The following is a 19,142-nucleotide window of genomic DNA, read 5'->3' on the forward strand; positions in this document are numbered from 1 at the left end:
GACTCCCTGCCTAGCTGCAGTTAGAGACCGCAGGGACATCGGGAGGCCAAACTCACCACCTGCACAAGCCCTGCAGGGTTCACTTGGCGCCCACAGGAAAAGCCTCCAACACCAAAACAGCGCGGACACACCCAACTGCAGCCCTGGGAGATCTGACCCACCGACCTGCATATGCTCGAGGGGGTAAGGTTTCCAGGCTAAACCAAGCTGGCCTCGATGAACTCGGCAAGGAATGTGCCCCTCTGTTCCATCCCAAGGAAGCGGCCCTTCCTGGGCCCTTTCTCCAAAATCTCACCCCTTTATTGTGGCCATCTCTTATTATTTATTTATTTTATTTGCGGTACTGGGGATGGAACCCAGGGGCATTCTACCTCCGAGCTGCAACCCTAGCCCTATTTTTTTTATTCTTTATTTTGAAACAGGGTCTCACTGACTTGCAAAGGTCCTCACTAAGTAACTGAGGCTGTCTGCGAACTGCCATCCTCCTGTCTCAGTCTCCCGAATGCTGGGATTACAAGCGTGCCCCACCACGCAGTTTGTGGCCATCTCTTAAAGTATACCATCACCTCCTTAAGTAAGCCTCTTTCCTTGTGTGTGTACCTGGTTCTGGGGATTGGACGCAGATGCATTCTACCTCTGAGCTACACTCCCAGCCCTATGGAAACAGTATCTCACAACGTTGCCAAGGGTCTCCTAAATTGCTGATGCTGGCCTCATGCCTGCAATCCTCCTGTCACAGCCTCCTAAAGACTGGGATTACAGGCATGGGCCACCATGTCTGGCTTAAGTAAACCTCTTATGCTTCCCTATTTGTGCTTTCCCTTTGAACTCTTTCTCTCAGAAAAAGCAAGAATCCAGGAAGCCCTCTAACCACCCTATAGCAATTCATTTCTGGGAGAGATTACCACTCATTAACAAGTCCCAAGTAGCTGGGAAGTAGAGCCTTCTCCAGGCAAGCCTTGGGGTGCCTGCTGCTGTGAGGAACCCCAACCCAGACACACTCCGCTATCCAGAACCACCCACACCCAGATTCCTTACCCAGAAGCTGTGAAGCTCGATGGCTCTCACCACTAATTTTGGGGACCTTTGTTATGCAGCAGTAGATAACTGCTACAGAGCTGCTGGATGGGTGAGTTTTAAACACAGAAGAGTGGGTAGACAGACAGATGGTGGGTGGGCAGATGGACAGACAGCTGGACTGCAGCCTTGGCTTCCTACCTGGGCTTCCCATCAGCCCAGTCGGCTCACCCACTGCCATCCTGTGGTCTGGGACTCACGCTGAAGCCCATCAGCTCTCCACACAGGTATCTGCCGCGCCCCGGCCCCGCCGGTGGGGTCTCCGCCCAGATGGTACCGCACCGGTGCCCTCTCACCAGACACAGTTTAGGTCTCAGGGGCACAAGTTGTTCAGAGTGAGGGAAGAGGGACTGAACCGTGTCGTGCCGCTGCCGCTCCAGAGCCTTGGAACCCTGCCCGGGGTGTGAAGATTCCCGGCCCTCGGCTTTCAGGGTCCTGGAGTCTTTGGTCTGAAGTTCATGAGGCTCAGCCAGCTGCAGCAAAGGGAATGAACTCTGCTCCGAGCAGAGCAACGGAAGAGGCCTGGGGCTGGAGGATGGCCGCCCGGGACACTGGGCTTGCAGTCTGCCACACTCTCTCCAGAAAGGCCCTGAGATCACCACGCCTGCCCTACAGATGCTCACATCTTTTTAAATTTTGAAACAGGGTCTTGCTAAATTACTGAGGCTAGCCTTGAACCTGAGATCCTCCTGTCTAAGCCTCCCAATAGCGGGATTACAGGTGTGCACTAGCACACCCGGCTCTGTTGTGATTTTCTTTTTTGCCGTTCTTAGCGTCTGCCAGGTCTGAGGAGACCCCCTCATGCAGGAGGGAAGATGAGGCTGTGCAAGGCAGCTCAGCGCCCCTCTAGCATGCTGAGGCGGGCTTGGCGGCCAAGGTAGAATTTTCATTAAAAGAGGTCCAGAAAGTAAGATAGTGGGGTGGGGAGGTGTGGCCCCTGGGCCATTATGGCAGGAGGGGCGGGACAGGGAGTAGACAGTGGGCAGAGGGGGTCCTTGGAGGTCCCCAGGCCTCTCCTGTGTGTAGTGTGGACTCTCCCTACCAGCCAGCCAGATCAGGTACAGCTAAAATAAAGAAGTAACCTTTTCCCTGACCACTGCAGGTGAAAAGCATTCCACACGTAATCTCGCTCTGTTGACTTTGGCTTCAGGAAAAGTATTTTCTGTAGGCCTTTCTCTTGAATTTTCTGGAAGGGAGGGACGCTTTCTCCTGCCCTCCCTCCCCAGTTACTTACCTCCTGGGACCTCTCCGAGATCAGAATGAAGCCGTTGTTGTCTATGACATAGCAGTCCAGATCCTGGGGAGAGGAGGGAGGTCAAGGCCAGGCCCTGCCATGCCCCCCCTTTCCCCTGCCTGGGAAGGCGGGCCTCCACGTTGGATGAAGGACACCCCCCTTGGGAGCCCAGCGCTGCAGGGAAGGGAAGGAGGGCATTTGAGACTGAGGGGAGCGGGCCCAGGGAGGGCAAGGGCGAGGCCGCGGCCCCCTCTACTGTCCTCTCCACGGGGGCTTACACCGTCCTCGCAGCTCTTTGGGCATGGCCCTCCTGCAGCACCGCACTGCGGGGAAGAAGAGAAACCGTGAGTGGGGTGGGCCCGTGTGCGCGTGTTGTGTGGGGGTGAGTGTGCGTGGATGCGTGTGCGTGGTAGCTATTTCCTGTGAGTGAGCATCGTGTGTGGTTCCTGTGGGGTGAACGGGTTTGGGGGAGTGATGGTCTTGCACTTACAGTATCCTCGTGGCCTGCATGCAACGTGTGTCTGTACGTGTCAATATGTGAAGTATGTGTCTGTATGTGTACAGTATACGTGTGCTGTGTGTTATGTGTAGAGTCTACGCATCGTGTGTGGGAGATGTGAGAGCACAGTGTGTGTGGTACACGTGTGTTGTGTGCGTGTTATATGTGCACGGGTATGTGTCTGCATTATATAGCATGTGCTGGACGTGGGGGAATGCGAGAGCACGTGTGTGTGATATACACGTGGTGAGCATGTGTAATGCAAGTGTACAAGTGGGTGTATCTGTACTATGCAGTGTGTGTGGGAAACACAGCCTTGCTGGCTGCGGCTGCCCAGGCCCCAAGGGCCAGGCCGTGCTGTGGGGCGGGGTGGAGGGTCAGCGGATGGATCCCTGGGAGCCTCCTGGCCTTTCGGGTGGCAGGGGACCCCGTCCCTGGGGGCCTCCCTGCACTCCTGGGGGTCTTCCACCTTCATTCTAGGGCTCCCTAAGGTCAGCCGAGGTGAGGAGGAGATGCACTGCAGGGGAGTTGAGGTGGCCTGACACTGGGGGGGGCCCTGGGAGCAGTCAGGCCCCCCAGGCAGGACGAGGGGAGGCTTTGCCCTGTGTGGTCAGGGCGAGTGGCTGGGGCAGCAGAGGTGGGTGGAGTGTGGCCAGGGCTTGGCTGGGCCCCTCCCCCAGCGCTCGTCCAACGCAGTCACCTACCTGCCTGGTGGCTGCCCAGAATTGGCGCTGCAGGAATTCCACTTTCATCTGAATGCCCACCGCTATGGAGGAGCAGGAAGGACGGCGTGTTTGGGGGGAGGGTGTTGGGAGGAAAAGAGTGAGAAAAGAAAATAGAATGGAGTTAGGGAGAGAGTGAGGCCGCGGCTGAGTCAGAGGCGGGGAGAATCCCAGGCTCCTGGGAGTGGGGGTGGGGCAAGAAGCCAGGCTGGTGGCGTCCATCTTCCCATGGGAAGGACGATACCAGAACTGTCCCAAGGACGATGAGGCCGGAGAGCGGGGAGGACGTTTATCCTCACGTCTCTGGGAGCGCGGGCACCGGCGCAGGCCGGGTCCTTTCTCTCCTTTCCAACAGATGAGGGAAAGGGGCTGTTTGTGCAAGACCATGTGACCCAAAGGGGCCAGCTGAGGCTGGGATTCAGGGCGATGAGAGCGGGCAGCGCATGGGGCCTCTTGAATCTCACTCCTGGTGCGACAACCTTGTTTACATCCAGCTCCTGTCTAGGGTCTTCGCTAAGTCGGAAGAAAACCCTCCGCGCTGGAGGTCATGATTGATTTACCCAGATCTGCAGGCAGTTCCTGGGAAACTACAGATGCCACTAGTGTGCAAATATCGCTCCTGTGATGCCTCTGCTTGCTAGGCCACCCCAGCCTCTCTGGGAATCAGAGACAACCCGAGCAGATGCTTGCTCGCACACGAAGAGAAATCCGGGACAAAGAGCTCCAGGAAAACTTGGGGCCAAAGAATAGAAAGGAAAGGCAGGCTATATTGGACAGAAAAGTACAGCTATATTAGTGCTGTCCCAAATCACAGCGGGGGCACATGTGGCTCCCGAGAACATGAAATGTGGCTAGGGAGACTCAGGCCTTGCATTTTAAAAAATGTTATTTAATTTTAATTAATGTAAACAGCCACATACAGTTGATGGCCAATGTCTTGGGGAGTGTAACTGAGCAGCTGGTCTGAATTTGCAGAAGGAACCAAAGTGCCCCCGCCCGAGTCCCAGGCAATCCCGCCGGCGGCCCTGACTAGTGAGTGGCCTCCTTAGACCACTCTCTTGTGTGGAATGTCTGGGTTCTTTGGGGTCTTCTTTGTTGCCTCAAGGTCCAGGGCCTGAAGGGCTGGAGGTGAAGGAGCCAGGTGGACCACTTGTGGGTTCATGACTAAGATGAGAGATGGAGAGGGGGTCACCTGAGCAGGCGAGCATCTGCTCCCAGCACTGGTGGCCAGGGGCAGCTCACAGGTTTAAGGCTGCAGGTAGCCCATCTGCCTCTGCCTCCTCTTCCTCCTCCTCCTCCTCCTTCTTTTTTGTGGTACTGGGAGTGGAACCCAGGGGCTTTTCTACCTCCAGGCTATACTCCCAGACTTATTTTATACTTTATTTGGAAACAGGGTCTCACTAAGTTGCTGAGAGCCTCGCTAAGTAGCTGAGGCTGGCTTCGAACCTGTGCCATCCTCCTGTCTCAGCCTCCCAAGCACTGGGATTAAAAGCATGCTCCACCACCCCCCTTTTCTTTTTTTTAATTAATTTTTATTGATGCATTGTAATCATACATCACATTGGAATACAAGACTTGAGAGGATATACAAGCACACATCATCCAATTAGCCCTCATCCAGCCCCCATTCTATTCCCTCCCCCTCCCTTGATCCCATGCTTGTTTGGTGATTAACTTTGATACATATGTTTATGTACCTCCTGCTTTTTAAAGAGGCTCCATCCTCCCCTATTCCATACCCTCTGGTTGGTCACCTTAATTGCTTCACTATAGGACCCTTTCTATAGCTCGACCACTTCCTGTTGCCCCTTTCCTCCTAGTTATTGCTGATTAGGGGAAGCATCTGGTTTTAATTTTCTGCGACATTTCTCTGTGCATGCCGCGTTGAAAATACCGATCCCACTCTTGACGGCACCAGTTGTAGCCTGGCTACCCAGTGGACTGATCCAGACCTCTCTGGCTCAAGCAGTGGCCTTGCCTCATGGGAGGCCCCGATTCTGGTCTCGCTGGCCCCGACACCGGCCTAGCCCCTCAGCTGGCTCCGATCCCGGCCTTGGAGGCCCCAGCACCGGCCTTCCTCACGGCAGGCTCCGATGCTAGCCGATGGCCCCGGCATCGGCCTAACCCCTCGGCAGGCTCCAATCCAGGCCTCGGAGGCCTCAGTAGCGGCCTTGCTTCATGGAAGGATCCGATGCCGGCTGCTGGCCCTGGCACTGGCCTAACCCCTCAGCAGGCTCCGATCCCGGCCTCCAAGACCCCAGCACCGGCCTTTCCTCACAGCAGGCTCCGATCCCAACCTCGGAGGCCCCAGCACCAGCCTTGCCTCACGGCAGGCTCCGATGTTGGCCTCGCTAGCTCCAGCACTGGCCTAAACCCTCGGTAGGCTCCGATCCCGTCCTCGGAGGCCTCAATAACGGCCTTGCCTCACGGAAGGCTCCGATGCCGGCCTCTGGCCCCGGCACTGGCCTAACCCCTCAGCAGGCTCTGATCCCGGCCTCGGAGGCCCCAGTACTGGCCTTGCCTCCCGGCCTTGTTGGCCACGGCACTGGCCTAACCCCTCAGCAGGCTCCGATCCCAGCCTCGAAGGCCCCAGCACCGGCATTGCCTCACAACAGGCTCCAATCCCAGCTTTGCTGTGTCTGTCACCGGCCTCACCCCTCGGCAGGCTCTAATCCGAGCACCCTCTTCGCCCAACCATTTGTCCCACGTTCTCGAGGGTGCATGGTGGTGGTAGCATTCTGCCTCTGGGGTCATTACTTTAAAGGTTCCAGGTATAATGCTTCAGATTTCTGCCTCCCCTGAGTACTAGCCACTGCTATTGCCACTGTCTCCACCATTTCAAATCTTTCCCAAGCTCTTTTTCCACTCTGAATGTTGTCCAGTGTTTCTAAGCATGCGCGACAGTAGCATTCGACCTTTGGTGTAATTTCTCAAAAAAAAAAAAAAAATAAGGTTGGTAGGCTCTGATTTCTTCTTTTCCTGAATACAAGTCTCCACCGCCAATGCAGAGACCGCTTTCAGCACCGTCTTTCTCCTTGGTCTCCGCTAAAGTCTCTCTCCTTACAGGTGATGTCCAAGATTCTTAACAATGTAGAGAAGAAGCAGTCCTCCTTAGCGGGGAATTTTTCCAATAATTCCAGTTCATTTGGATAAGTTTTGTCTGCATCTCCAGTATCCTGGCATCCGCCATGACCTCCTTGACCTCTCTCTGATATTTTCCTTTTTTCTTTTTCTTTTCCTTTTTTATAGGTCCCTTCCAGGTGGAAAGGGGTTCGCCTAGGGGTGCCCCACCAGCACCTGCCCACCTGCCCAGGGTCCTTCCAGGTGGGGAGGGGGTCGCCTAGGGGTGCCCCGCCAGCACCTGCCCACCCACCCAGGGTTGGGGCAAGAGGCCAGGATCACAGGGTCTTCCTGGGTGGAAAGGGGGTCGCCTAAGGGTGCCCCGCCAGCGCCTCCCTACCCGCCCAGGGTCGGGGCCAGAGGCCCGGACCACAGGGTCCCCTTTTCTTTTTAAAATAAGATCAGCCTCCATGTTCATTTTGCGTGGTTTCTTTCACCTTTTGAAACAGCCCAAATGAAAGAGGGTGGCCCTCTGGGACATCGCCAGAGGGAATCGCTCGGAACCTTAGGATGTCAGCCTCTGGGATCTGAGGAAGCCATCTGACCCTGACCTTGGCCTCAGTGGTCACAGAGGTCACAGAGGTCTTTGGTTCCTAGAATGAGACTCTGCCATCCTTCTCCGGTAGCTCGGGGTCAAGTCTCATGGAATCATGAGATTTCAGGCTGGCAGAAGTTCTCTGACTCTATCACAGAAAGTATGGTGAAGGTTGGGTTAATTCTTCTCAAATCAAAGTCTGGGTTTGAGGCACTTTGGGTAGCAATGGGGGGAGTAGGGCACAAGCGGGTCTCCCCCCTAGGGCCACCTCACTGGCTGCGCCAGCAGGGCAAGCTCTGGGTCCCCTGAACCTGGTGCCCTTGTAGAACTGGGGACATCCCAACAGCCCGCGCACAGGCATGTCCACTCGGGCCAGCCACGGGCATTTCAAACATACCTTATTTAAAACCAGACTCCACTTGCTGTGCAAGGTGGTGCACACCTGTGATCCCAGTACTAGGGAGGCTGAGACAGGAGGTTTGCAAATTCAAGGACAACATCAGCAATCTAGCCAGGCCCTAAGCCCTTAGTGAGAATCGGCTTCAAAATAAATAACAAAATAGGGCCGGAGGTGTAGCTCAGAGGCAGAATGCCCCTGGGTTCAATCCTCAGTAACCACCCCCCCACACACACACAAATAAAAATAAACAAAAGATTTAAAAATTAAAAATAAAACCAAGCTCTACCCCCCCCAACCCTGACCCTCCTTGAGATGTCTCCATTTCAAGGCACGTTCTCTACCTAATGGGTATCATCTCCTTCACCCCACCCAGGTTCTACAGACCGCGGTTGCAGACTCTGTGACTCTGTCCCCTCTCCCCATGGCCTCTACCCTCAGCCAAGAAGCATCTTCTCTGCCTGGATCAGTGCAATGGTCTCCCTGCTTCCCACCTGCCCAGGAACATCCTCTACAGAAATACTGGACCGATCTTTCTGAAGGTCAAACCTGAAGGTCAGATCATACCACTCTTTTGCTTAAATGTCTCCCCATTGTCCTTAGAACAAAATCTAACTTCCTTTGTAATACCACCCACAAGCCCCCGCCCGAGTGGGCCGTGGCCTCGCGGTGTCTCCGATCTTAGCCTGATCCTCTTTCTCCCTCAGACTTGTCAAGCTCATTCCCACCTCAGGGCATTTGCATCAGCTGTTCTCTCTTCCCAGAATGCTCCTCCCTGAGAATGCTCCATGGCTGGCTCCATCTCATCATCAGATCTCAGCTCCAACATCATCTCCTGGCAAAGCCTTCCGCCCTCCTCAGATCCGCGGCCCCCTCACCATGCATTTTTCACCTGACCACTTTGTATTGTCAAAGTGGCATGATTTGCTTATTTGATTTCTTAATGTACTGTCTGTCTTCTCCCTTTGGAATGGAGCCAATAGCAGGCAGAAAGCCTGAGTTCTCCTTCTTAGTATCTAGAACAGTACCGATTACAGAGTGGGCTCAATACATATTTCTTTTTTTTTTTTTTTTGCGGTCTGGGGATGGAACCCAGCGGCATTTGACGTCCAAGCTACACCCCCTGCCCTATTTTTTATTCTTTATTTTGAAACCGGGTCTCACTGAGTTGCAGAGGGCCTCACTAAGTACCTGAGGCTGTCTGCAAACCGCGATCCTCCGGTCTCAGCCTCCCGAATGCTGGGATTACAAGCGTGCGCTACCCCGCCCAGCTTCAATATTTCTTGGTGCACACCTGTAATCCCAGTAGCTGAGACAGGAGGATTGCAGAGCTGAGGCTAGCCTCAGTAATTTAACAAGATCTGCAGCAACCTAGCAAAATAAAAAGGGCTGGCGGTGGCCCGTGGTAGCTAGCTGTGAATGCCTGTAATACCAGTACTTGGGAAGCTGAGACAGGAGGATCTGACAGGTTCGAGGCCAGCCTCAGCTACTTAGTGAGGCTCTCTGCAATTTAGTAAGACCCTGTTTCAAAATAAAGAATAAAAGATAGGGCTGGGGCTATAGTTCAGAGGTAGAACACCCCTGAGCTCAATCCCAATTATCCCTCCGCCCCAACTATTTCTTGGGCAAAATAGGTAAAATCGATTCTAGGCAGCTATTGGCTGGGAAGCACAGTTCTACGAGGCCTCACTGTCCCTGACCCCTGAGCCTCAGGGCCTCCCTGACACCGTTCCTCCCTATTAAGTCTGGCCCTATTGCTGATACTGGACTTGTCATCTTGGAGGTTTAGCTGGGCTCAGGTTTCTTGAAAACCTTTGAGGCAATCCACTAAGAAATAGATTTAAGTGAGATACAAAGAAGAACTTCCTCTGGCAAGAATGATGAGATGCCAAGGCAGGCTGGGAGGAGGCAGGTGAGGAAGGGAGGGGGCGCGCCTCTGCCCTGCCCGGGCCGAACCCCTCGCCTTTCAGATTTCAAATCCTCTGTTCAATTCTCGGTCCACATCCTGCATTACCGTCCCCGCCATGGAGGGAGTTAGGCCCTTTGTCCCAGGGTCCCTGCTCTGCTGGGACAGCCACAGAAGCCACCCAGGAACCTCGGGCTTTGTCATACTGTGTGTAGACTAGCTGGGAAAACTGGGAGCCTGAGACCCCACCCTCTGCTTCCCCCCGGGAGAAGGTGGTGGGAAGAGGGGGACACAGAAGGCATGCATCTCTTGGAATGTCACTATGACGGACAGTCACAATGTGCCAATAAAAGCATCTATAAGCAAAAGAGACCTCCCTCCTGCCTGTGCCTGGTGGGCCCCGCTTTAGACCTTGACCTCAGTTCCCCGGGGATGCATCTCAGCCAGCCTTCCTCCTGCGGCCCGTCTGCCCTCCTGGTCTCTCCACAGTGATCTGAGATCTCTCCCACAGTGAGAGAACTCCTCAGACCACCCGACAGAGCACAGGCCCCAGGCCCCAGAGGCCTTTCAACACGCACATCTTCCTCTTCCCTCCACACGCACACACACGCACCGGATACACTCACGCACACACAAAAGTGACCCGGTGGGGGCTGAGGTCTCCAGGAGTCAGACACGCACTCTTTTTTTTTTTTTTTGGTGGTACTGGGGTTCCTGGAAACCCTTCTACCTCTGGGCTACACTCCCAGACCTATTTTATATTTTATTTGGAAACAGGGTGTCTTAAGCCAGCGCGGCTGGCTTCAAACTGGCGGGATCCTCCTGTCTCTGCCTCCTAAACCCGGGATTACAAGCGTGTACCACCAGGCCCTGCAGAGACAGGCTTTTTCCTCCTTGGCCCTTCATCTGCTTGGATTCCTCCTCTGCCACCCAGCCCTGTGTGGTTAACCGAGCTCTGCCTGCAGGGTAGGAGGGGCCGCCAGGTGCTTGTGTCCTGGAAGGCCAGGGCCGAGGAGGCCGCCTCAATCCACCTGCTCATTCTACAGCCGGAAACTGAGAAACTGAGCGAGACCTGGGACTGCCGAGCTAATTACCTAGCTAATAGCTACTTGAGAGGCAATAGAATTAAGACTCAATTGAAGGCGCTGGGGCACGGAGGATGTGCCGAGGGAGGCAGGGACCCTCTTACAGCTCATGGGAAGGAAAGAAGGAACCGTGCCACTGAAGGTTCTCCGTGGCAAGAGCCACAGAGGTGACCCAGAGAAAATGCCACAGACTGTGAAGGTCGAGCCCTGTGAGATAAGCAGGGACACTTTGTAACAGAGCTGACATTCTGGCTGAGGCTGTAAGGAAAAAGAACTGTGTCTTAGGGAAAGACCTGCTCTCATGAGCTGGGCAGAGGAAGGCTTGGGAGACTTGTGTGCTTGAGGGACGGGGTTCTGGGCCTTCTGTGCAGGGTGGGAGGCAGAGGTGAAGGATGTTGTCACCTCCTCCGGGAACCGTGGTCCCACATCCACTGCTCTGGCCACCTAGCAGAGAGGACAGAAGAGAGGGTGCGCCAGGGGCACTCCCATTCAAGGGGTTCCTTAACTCCCTGCCCCAGTCCTAATGGTGAAATGAAAGAGGACACTAGTGTTGCCTGCTGAGCACCTGCCTGCCAGGCTCTCAGAGCTGGAAAGGAAGCATCATTAGGGGGTCTATGCTCCCAGCAGGGACCTGGGGTTCCTGGCACCTCTTCTTTCTTTTTATCTTGTGGAGGGGCTGGCCTCAAACCTCCCGGCCTCCGCCTCAGCCTCCTGAGTACCGTCCTTTGCTGCCCGGCTTCCTGGCTCCTCCTGTGGCTTAGCCCTGGCTCACTTTGTCTTTGGACCAGCCACTTCCCATCTCTTGAACATCCTTTCTCGGCTTGCTTTGTCCTGATTGGCTAGGAAAGAGGCCTCTGAGTTCTTGAATGACTGTCTCCCCTTTGCAGCCTCCCCGATAGATAGGAGCAGGAGCTGGAGGAGCTGGCGGGGGAGGGGCCTTGGGGACACTCTGGGAGCTCCCCCGCTGGCCCGGTCCCCAGGACCCTCGCCCGGCTGCTCTAGCACAATCCTGGCCTGGGGTGGCCGCACCTCGAGGCTTGGCGGCCTCCGTTGGCCATGTGGCCTCGCTGGCTTTGGGCGGCGTAGAGCCCCTTTGTGGAAGCCCCCTCACCCCTCCGCGCCCCCTGCCCCGCGCTGGTCCTCGCTCAGGATGAGTCAGCCTTCAAGAGAAAGGCTGGATTTTCCGCTGCCCTGCAGGACTTTGAAACAGGAGACAGACCCGGCTTCCCAGGCGGGCCTGGACCGGGGCCAGCCCGCCGCCGCCGGTGGTCTGGGTCCTGTCCCTCTTTCTCCCTTTGGAAGCGGAGAGAGGAGAGAAAGGCGGCGGCCCGGGGCGACCGAGGGCGGCGGGCGGGGCGGCTGGGAAGGAAAATGGAGGTCCGCGGGAAGGCAGCCTCCTCCCTGGAGTCGGAGCGCGAGTCCACGGGCGCGTGTCCCCCCGCAGGCTGGGCCCGCCGGGCGCGCGCCTGAGTGTGCGCCTGGTCCTCCCCCCGCGCGGGCTCCGGCCGCCCGCCCCTCCCTCCTCCTTCCCAGGGTGTTATTGACCCAGCAGCCCCGGCCCCTCAGCAGAGCCCGGGCACCCCGCCCCCAGCCCGCCCGCCTCCCGCGGCCGGGAGCGGGTCGGAGCCGCGCTCGCTCCGCGCGGGCGCATCCCGGTCTCGGGCTCGCGAGGGGAGGTGAGTGAGAGCGGCCGGTGGGGAGGGCGGCTGGAGGGGCTCGGCGGCCGGGACGCGGGGCCGGGGCCGTCGTGGTGGTCTTTGGGTCTGCAGGGCCAGCAGCGGCGCCTCCTGCCTGGGGCACTTGCTGGCGCTGGACCGGACACCTGGACATCACAAAGGTACAGGACCCTGGGAACTCTGACCCCGCGGTGCTGGGGACAGGAGGGTGCATCCGGCTGGGGAGGGGGCGGGGAGGGAGGAGGAGGAGGGCAGGTTGGTCCCAGATGACAGCTCCGGGTGACATAGAAACCGGGTCCCTGCAGCGCCAGGCGCAGCCTTGTGCTGCCTTCATGCCCAGCTCCGCGCAGGCAGCCCGAGGAACTTGGGTGCTCTGGGAAGCGGGTGGGCGGCACATCGGTCCTGCAGCTGGCGCTGGTGGCAGGGCTGAGGTGGGGTGGCAGGTCGAAGGGCCACCCTGAGCAGGGCATGGGAAGGGAGCGCGGGGCCTGCGCCTGGTCCAGGCTGGCCCGGGGCTGGGCTGCTGGCCTTCAGGTGGCCGTCCTTGTCAAGGCGCAGAGGAGTCTTTCCCTCCCCGGTACCCACACGTGCAGCCTCCCTCGTGGGGGTGTGGCCTGGAGAGGACTGGGGACTGGAGTCCTGCAGCTTTTTGCTAGAAGCCCCGGCTCAGCTTCTACCCCCCACCCCCAAGAGGGCAGCCGGACAGGTGAGCCGGGCTGTGAGAACCTGGGGGGGCCTGCGGCTGCACACCCAGCCTTTGCTGCAGAGGCTCAGGGACCTCCGCAAGGGTGTGCACTTAGCTTAGGAGGGTGGTGTGCATGGGCCTGGTCTACCTGGCTGCCCTGACCCGCAGGGGCGGGGACACCCCGACTTGCAGCTGGACAGTGGCCTTCAGCTACCCTCCCCGCCCCCCAGCTCATGTCAACTGTGCTTCTGACCAGGAATGCCGGTCACATTCCTGCTTGGGGCTGGGTTCCACCCCAGCTGTCTGCATTTGGGGGGGTGGTGGTGGTGGTGGTGGTGGTGGCGATGTTGGCACCAGGCTGTCAGGGCTCGTCGGGCATTGCCTCCTGTGACTCAGATTGACAGGCCTGCAGCTTAGATAACTACAGCAGGTGGGGGAGGGGAGGGAGCTGAGCACGTGGTGAGGGGCGGGGAAGTCCAGCTGGTAGGGAAACCCAACAGCGGCTTCCAAGCTGCCAAGAAGAGCGCAGCTCCTCCCACCCCACCTCCCCACCAGAAGTCTCGGTACTGCCAAAGAGGGGGGCCAGGAAAGCCAGGCTGGGGGTGGCGGGAGAAGGAAGGAGGCTTCTTAAGCAACTGGTCGGCTTCCTCCTGGGTTTGGCCAGGCACCAGGGCCAAGGGGCCACAGCCGGGCTGCAGGGAGGGGTGCTTATGCAATGCTGCGGGTTTCTAGGAGCTCTGGGCCTGGGGAGAGAAGGAAGGAGTCCGGAGAGAGGCAGGGTGTCCCCTCTCTCGTCTCCCTCCTTCTAACCCCCTACAGGGGGCCCAGGCACTGGCCCAGAAAGGCTCTGGCTCTTGATGGGCCCCTCCGCAGCCCTGCGCAGGTGACTTAGGGGTTCTCCAGTTCTGCTTCCCAGGGGGTCTGTTTGGGATGGGGACTATCTGACCAGGAGCTGAGAGCCGGCAGGTGTTCTGAAATGAACCAGTAGGGTATGTGTCTGTTCCAAGTACAAATAGAGAGACTGTTTTAGAACCTGCTTCCTTGCTGCCTGGGCAGTGGGTGCTACGGGGGTGACTGGAGAGAGCTGGAATGTTTCCTAGAAGGGCCTGGTGGCCAGACAGTCTGCAGCAGCGTGAGAGACTCTGGCAGCCTCCCTGCAGCCCCAGCCCTGTAAAATCCTGAACTGCTTCTGCACAGGGGGTGGGAGGCTCAGGTCTCCTTCCAGCCTTCAGGTGGGGAGTAGAGGCTGGAGAGTGCTGCCCCTGCAGGCCCACGGCCCTGTCTCTGTCTCTGTCTCTCTCTCTGCAGAATGCAGGTTGTCATGGAGTAGACTACAAAGGCCCCCTTTGCTCCCCACTTCCGTGGGTCTTCTCTTCTGGAGCAGGTGTAGGGGTCTTTGACCCCTGACCCAGGGGAGCTCCCAGGGTGGGGAGGGAGTGCACAACAAGGCCCATGAGCCTGGCCCAGAGATCAGGAGGCCTGATGGGTTCTGATGTTACATGGCTTGGACACTCCACTTGAGGGTTGACGACAGAAATGCTCACAGGAAGAGGCACCAGGCCTGGGGGGAGCTTGTTGGTTTCTAGCTGGAGTGTGAGCCAACCCCTCACCAAGAGGTACTCTCTGTGGGCAGGAGAACTGGAAGGGCAGGTGCACCCTGCTGCTCCAAGCAGGGTTGGGGGGCTGGCGCAGGCTCTGGGGAAGCAGCTCCTGCTCCCGAGGCTCCAGGGGTGCAGTGGCCACTGGGTCGCGGGAGTGCATGGAGCCTTCTGCTCCTCCAGCTGCCTCTGGTGCCATCCCGACCTCCCCCTGTGCCAGGAGGTGCCCCGAGCTCCCTCCCTTAGCACTCAACCCCAGCCAGCCAGAGAGTGCCCTCTTTAGAGAGATCCTGGCCTCCCAGCACCGCCACCAGCACCCCTGAGTCACTACTGGAGGAGTGGAGGCTGGGAGGGGCCGCCTGGCTGGCACTGGGATGCAAGTCACAAGGACCGTTCATTTGGGTGGGGGTAAGAACAGCTGTCACATCAGCTCCTCTGAGAAAACAGATGGGAAAATTTGGTGTAAACTGTAAAATTGTAAACCAGAAAAAGGTTGGGGCTCCCGGTCCTGCTCTGCTCTGGCAGGGGCCCCACCCCGTGCGAGCAGCCTGGGAACAGGATGGTCCTAGGAGCTTACAAGCCAACTGTGTCAGGGTCAGTGTTGCCAGGCAGCTCGGGTTCAGAGCTGTATTCTCCCTTGGCCTAAGCTCAAGCAATTTCCCATGCCTCAGTTTCCCTATCTGCAAAATGGTGTAAGTAAGAAGAACCTCAGATAGCCTTAGGAGCACTCAGAATGCCACGTAGGTACTTGTGGTCACGGTTTCTCACCAGGCCAAGGCTTCTCCAAGGAGGTGCTAACATCAGTGTGCTTGCCCTGCCCAGGTCACGGGCAGCTGCCCCGGGGTCCTCGGGGCTCACTCAGGCACACATTGTTTCCTGGCTGGTCCCAGACTCAGAACAGCAGAGCTCCCTAGTGGCTGTTTGTTCCTGTCTGGGAGATGACAGCTAAGAACTCCTCAAACTTGAATACGCATAAAAATTGTCTGGGATCTTGTTAAGATGTAGATTCTGATTCTACTAGACCTGAGAGTGCTTATTTCTAAAAGGCTGCCAGGTTAGACCAGTGCTGCTGGTCCACGGACCATACTTTGAGTAGCAAGGTTTATAGTCAAAGCCCTGTGTTTCTGGTTCTAGGGGTAAAGGGGGTTCCCAGTTGACTTTTTTTCCCTAGCTCCTCAGCCCATTCTCCAATCAGAAGCTCAGTGAGGGAGGCCTGGGGACGCTGCCAGAGGCCAGCACCTTCTCTAGGGTCTCCCTGTCTCTGAGATAAAATCCAGGTGAACAGTAAGAGCGGGTCTAGTATTCAGAGACAAGGAGGCTTGGGGACTGCGAGAGAGGGGATCTCCTGGCAGCACCCCCTGACTCTTTTCTGTCCCCCACCCACATAGGGACTCCTCTCATGCAGACTGAGAATTTATTCCAGCAGCTGGCCAGCGCCTGCAGTCACCGCTATTCTCCATCTCCCCAAAATAGGTCACCCCTTTCTGGAGGAGTCTCTGCTCTTCTGGGCACGGGAAAGGGTCTTGAGTTTAGAATTAGTTGTGTGGGTGGGCAGAGGGCCAAGGGACCAGGAAGTGCTGGTTTCCCCTACATCTCCTTGAGAGTCAGCAAGGCTCTGATACCTTAAAGAGAGCCCTGGGGACCCATGGAGGCAGGATCAGGCATCCAGAGAGCACAGGGGTGTCTTCATGGTCTTGGGACCTTGCTTTTTTTTTTTTTTTTTTCCGGTACTGGGGATGGAACCCAGGGTCATTCTACTTCCAAGCTACACTCCCAGCCCAATGTTTTTATTCTTTATTTTGAAACAGGGTCTCATGGAGTTGCAAAGGGCCTCACTAGTAGCTGAGGCTGTCTGTGAACAGTGATCCTCCTGTCTCAGCCTCCCAAATGCTGGGATTACAAGCGTGCATCACCACTCCCGGCTGGGACCTGCCTGGGTCTGTGTCTCAGGGCCTGGTCCGCACTGTTGCACGCGTGTGGGACATCCTATTCCAGGCTGAGGACGGGTGTCAGCGCCGCACACCATGCCCCTCTCCACTCAGTGGCTGCTTGCTGGCTAGTCCCTGGCTCAGGAGTGGGGTGACGCTGAGGGCAGCGGGAGGGAAAGGGAAGCTTGCTCAGGGCTGGAGGCAGGGGCGTCAGGTGGCAGGCAGGCCTGCAGGAAGCTGCATTTGTTCTAGCCCCCAAATTGCCAGAGCACAGCCAGGCTGGAAGTGTCCCTGTGATCTGTCTGCTGGGGCCACCTGGGGAGGCGTCTCACTCCGCCGCCTGTGTGCTGGCGTCTGACAACGGTTGGCATGCCGCCAGCAAGGCCTGTGTGCGTGCGGCCCTGCATGTGTGTGCACGTGTGCGTGTGCGTGTGCCAGCACATGCCTAGCTGCACAGCCCTCTGTGAGTGTGTGTTTGCATCGCGTGCTGAGTACGGAGCTCCAAGCACGTGTCTGGGAGGCCCGTGGGTGCACAGCCCACTCTGTGCACACACAAGCGTCTCCCGAAAGGGCCACTGCTGGGTGACGTCGCCAGGGAGTGCATGAGCGGTCTGACTCAGAAGCCTGCTTCTCCAGTGACCCCAGGCGGGTTGGTCACTGTCTCTGCACTTTGGGTGGCTGGTGACCTGCCTACTCTTTGGCAGATGCTACTGCCAAGCTCTTGATGTGAAGGTCACTGAGAGATGTCCTAGAGGTCAGGGCTTGAGGGACCTGGTGAGAGCGTTCCCTGGGAGGCTGCGAGTAAGGGGCAGAAATGCACCACGCACAGTGAGCATCCCGTGCTGTCCACAGACCAGCGGCAAGCTCAGGTCCCTGCGCTCAGGAATGGGAAGCGACCCCATGAACGAGGTTGCTGGGGCCAGGGAAGAGGGAGGTCATGCAGACCTGTTGCTGAGCCCTCCGGAGCCGAGAGGGACTGGCGACCTCTCATGGGCTCAAAGGTAGGGGCGTCCGTCTACATTTCTAAGGCCACATCTAATTAGTACACATTTACTCGCCGAGTCCACCCATTAAACTCCAAAGTCTTCACTTTTTGAGATACCAAAGGTGAGGCCCGTAGAGGTTTTGTTTTATTTTATTTTGTACTGAGATTAAACCTAGGGGCATTCTACCTCTGAGCTTCCCCAGCTCTTTTAAAAATGTTTTACTTTGAAACAGGGTCTTGCTAAATTGCTAACAGTCTTTTGAAGTTGCTAAGGATGGCCTCAAATCTGAGATCCTCCAGTCTCAGCCTCCTGGGATTACAGGTGTGTGACCACACCCACCTCGCAGCCCTTTTTATATCTTATTTTGAACAAGGGTCTTGCTAAATTGCTGAGGGTCTAAGTTCCTGAGGCTACCTTCAAACCTGCGATCCTCCTGTCTCAGCTTCCCAAGTACTGGGATTACAGGAATGTGCCTCTTGCACCTGGCTGAGGCCTACAGAATTTAAGCAGCTTGTTTGCAGGAGTCGCCAGACAGGGTTCAAAGTCAGAGCCTTCCTGCCCGTGCATCTGAGCCAGGAGCCAGGGGCCTGGCACCCAAGAGAGCAGGTGGTCAACATCAGCTGGGCTGCTCTACCTGCAGCTACGGTGGGCCACCCTGGCAGCCCCTGCGGGCTTTGCACACTGGTCCTTACATGTAGGAAGTGGGGAAGGAAGATGGGAGACAGACAGATGGATGCTCGCTCCTGCGCAGGCTGCTATGAGGAACACCAGAGTGGAGGAGGCTCGGGAGTGGGGGAGAGAAGCTGGGGGTCAAGGTGGGGCACCAGGAGCCTCAGTAGGATGCTAATGCCTGCAGGGGAGCCCACAGGCGCTGCTCCATCCACCTCCTCAGCTGTCAGCTCCCCTCCGCCTAGGGCTCCTGGAATCCAACAGGCCTACAGGAGGCGGGAGGGGGAGGCTGCAACAGGAATCACCAGGCAGCCTAGGAAGGTCAAACTCTGGGAGCCAGCTGGGAGTGGTGGGCTGGCAGAATTGTGCCCTTTGGGTGCCAGGAGGGAGCTGGGGTGTCCCCACAGTCATCCCTGGCCCCATCCGGCTTCCCACCTCCCCTGGGGAACCGCAGCCATGGTGCCTGCCTCTCTGATGGGATTGGCAGGTGGAGGCTCTGGCGGCCCATATAATAGCTCGTGGCCACATCTGGAAGGAAGCAGGGCCCCAGAGGAGGCCTGAATCACGTTTAGGAGCCTGAGTTGGGGCAGACCCTAGAAAGGGTGCGTGCCTCCTCTTGCTCCGCAGCCTGCCCCCCCATCCCGCCGTCTCACCCTCTGCTCTATACCCCTGTCTACCCTGCGCCAGCAGCTGCTGCAGCATGAACCTCTGAGCTGATGAGTCTTATTACAGACCGGCTGGCGGAAGACGGAGCGCTGCGGTTCACCTCCAGGGCAACTGTGGAGGCGGAGGCGGGCGGCCACCCGGTGCTGGCTCGTACCCCACGTGAAGGACCTGGCCTCTGGCTCCCTGGGGCCATGGTAAGCAGCAGGGGACCCCTGGGACTGGGCGGGGTGGGGGGTCACACAGGTGAGCCAGGCAGGCTCCGACCTCACTCTGCTTATCTAAGGGAGACGTGCCTCAATTTCCCTACCTGTGAGGTGGGAATGCCTGGACAGACCAGACCACATTGCAACAAGAGCATT

The 19,142-nt window shown here is 57.4% G+C and overlaps 1 protein-coding gene across 1 annotated transcript in view; it reads right to left on the reverse strand.

The window, feature by feature from the left end:
- CACNA2D4 (calcium voltage-gated channel auxiliary subunit alpha2delta 4) overlaps positions 1-19,142 on the reverse strand; it is a gene marked incomplete at both ends in the record, with an annotated part of 119,909 nt that overhangs the window by 13,074 nt on the left and 87,693 nt on the right. Inside the window, 3 exons of the mRNA XM_080704954.1 lie at positions 2,312-2,374; positions 2,590-2,634; positions 3,515-3,576. Coding sequence (XP_080561080.1) covers positions 2,312-2,374; positions 2,590-2,634; positions 3,515-3,576 — 170 coding nt within the window. The remainder of the gene's footprint in view (positions 1-2,311; positions 2,375-2,589; positions 2,635-3,514; positions 3,577-19,142) is intronic.

Source organism: Muscardinus avellanarius (genome assembly GCF_963383645.1).
Source record: "Muscardinus avellanarius genome assembly, chromosome: 11".
Lineage (NCBI taxonomy): Eukaryota > Metazoa > Chordata > Mammalia > Rodentia > Gliridae > Muscardinus > Muscardinus avellanarius.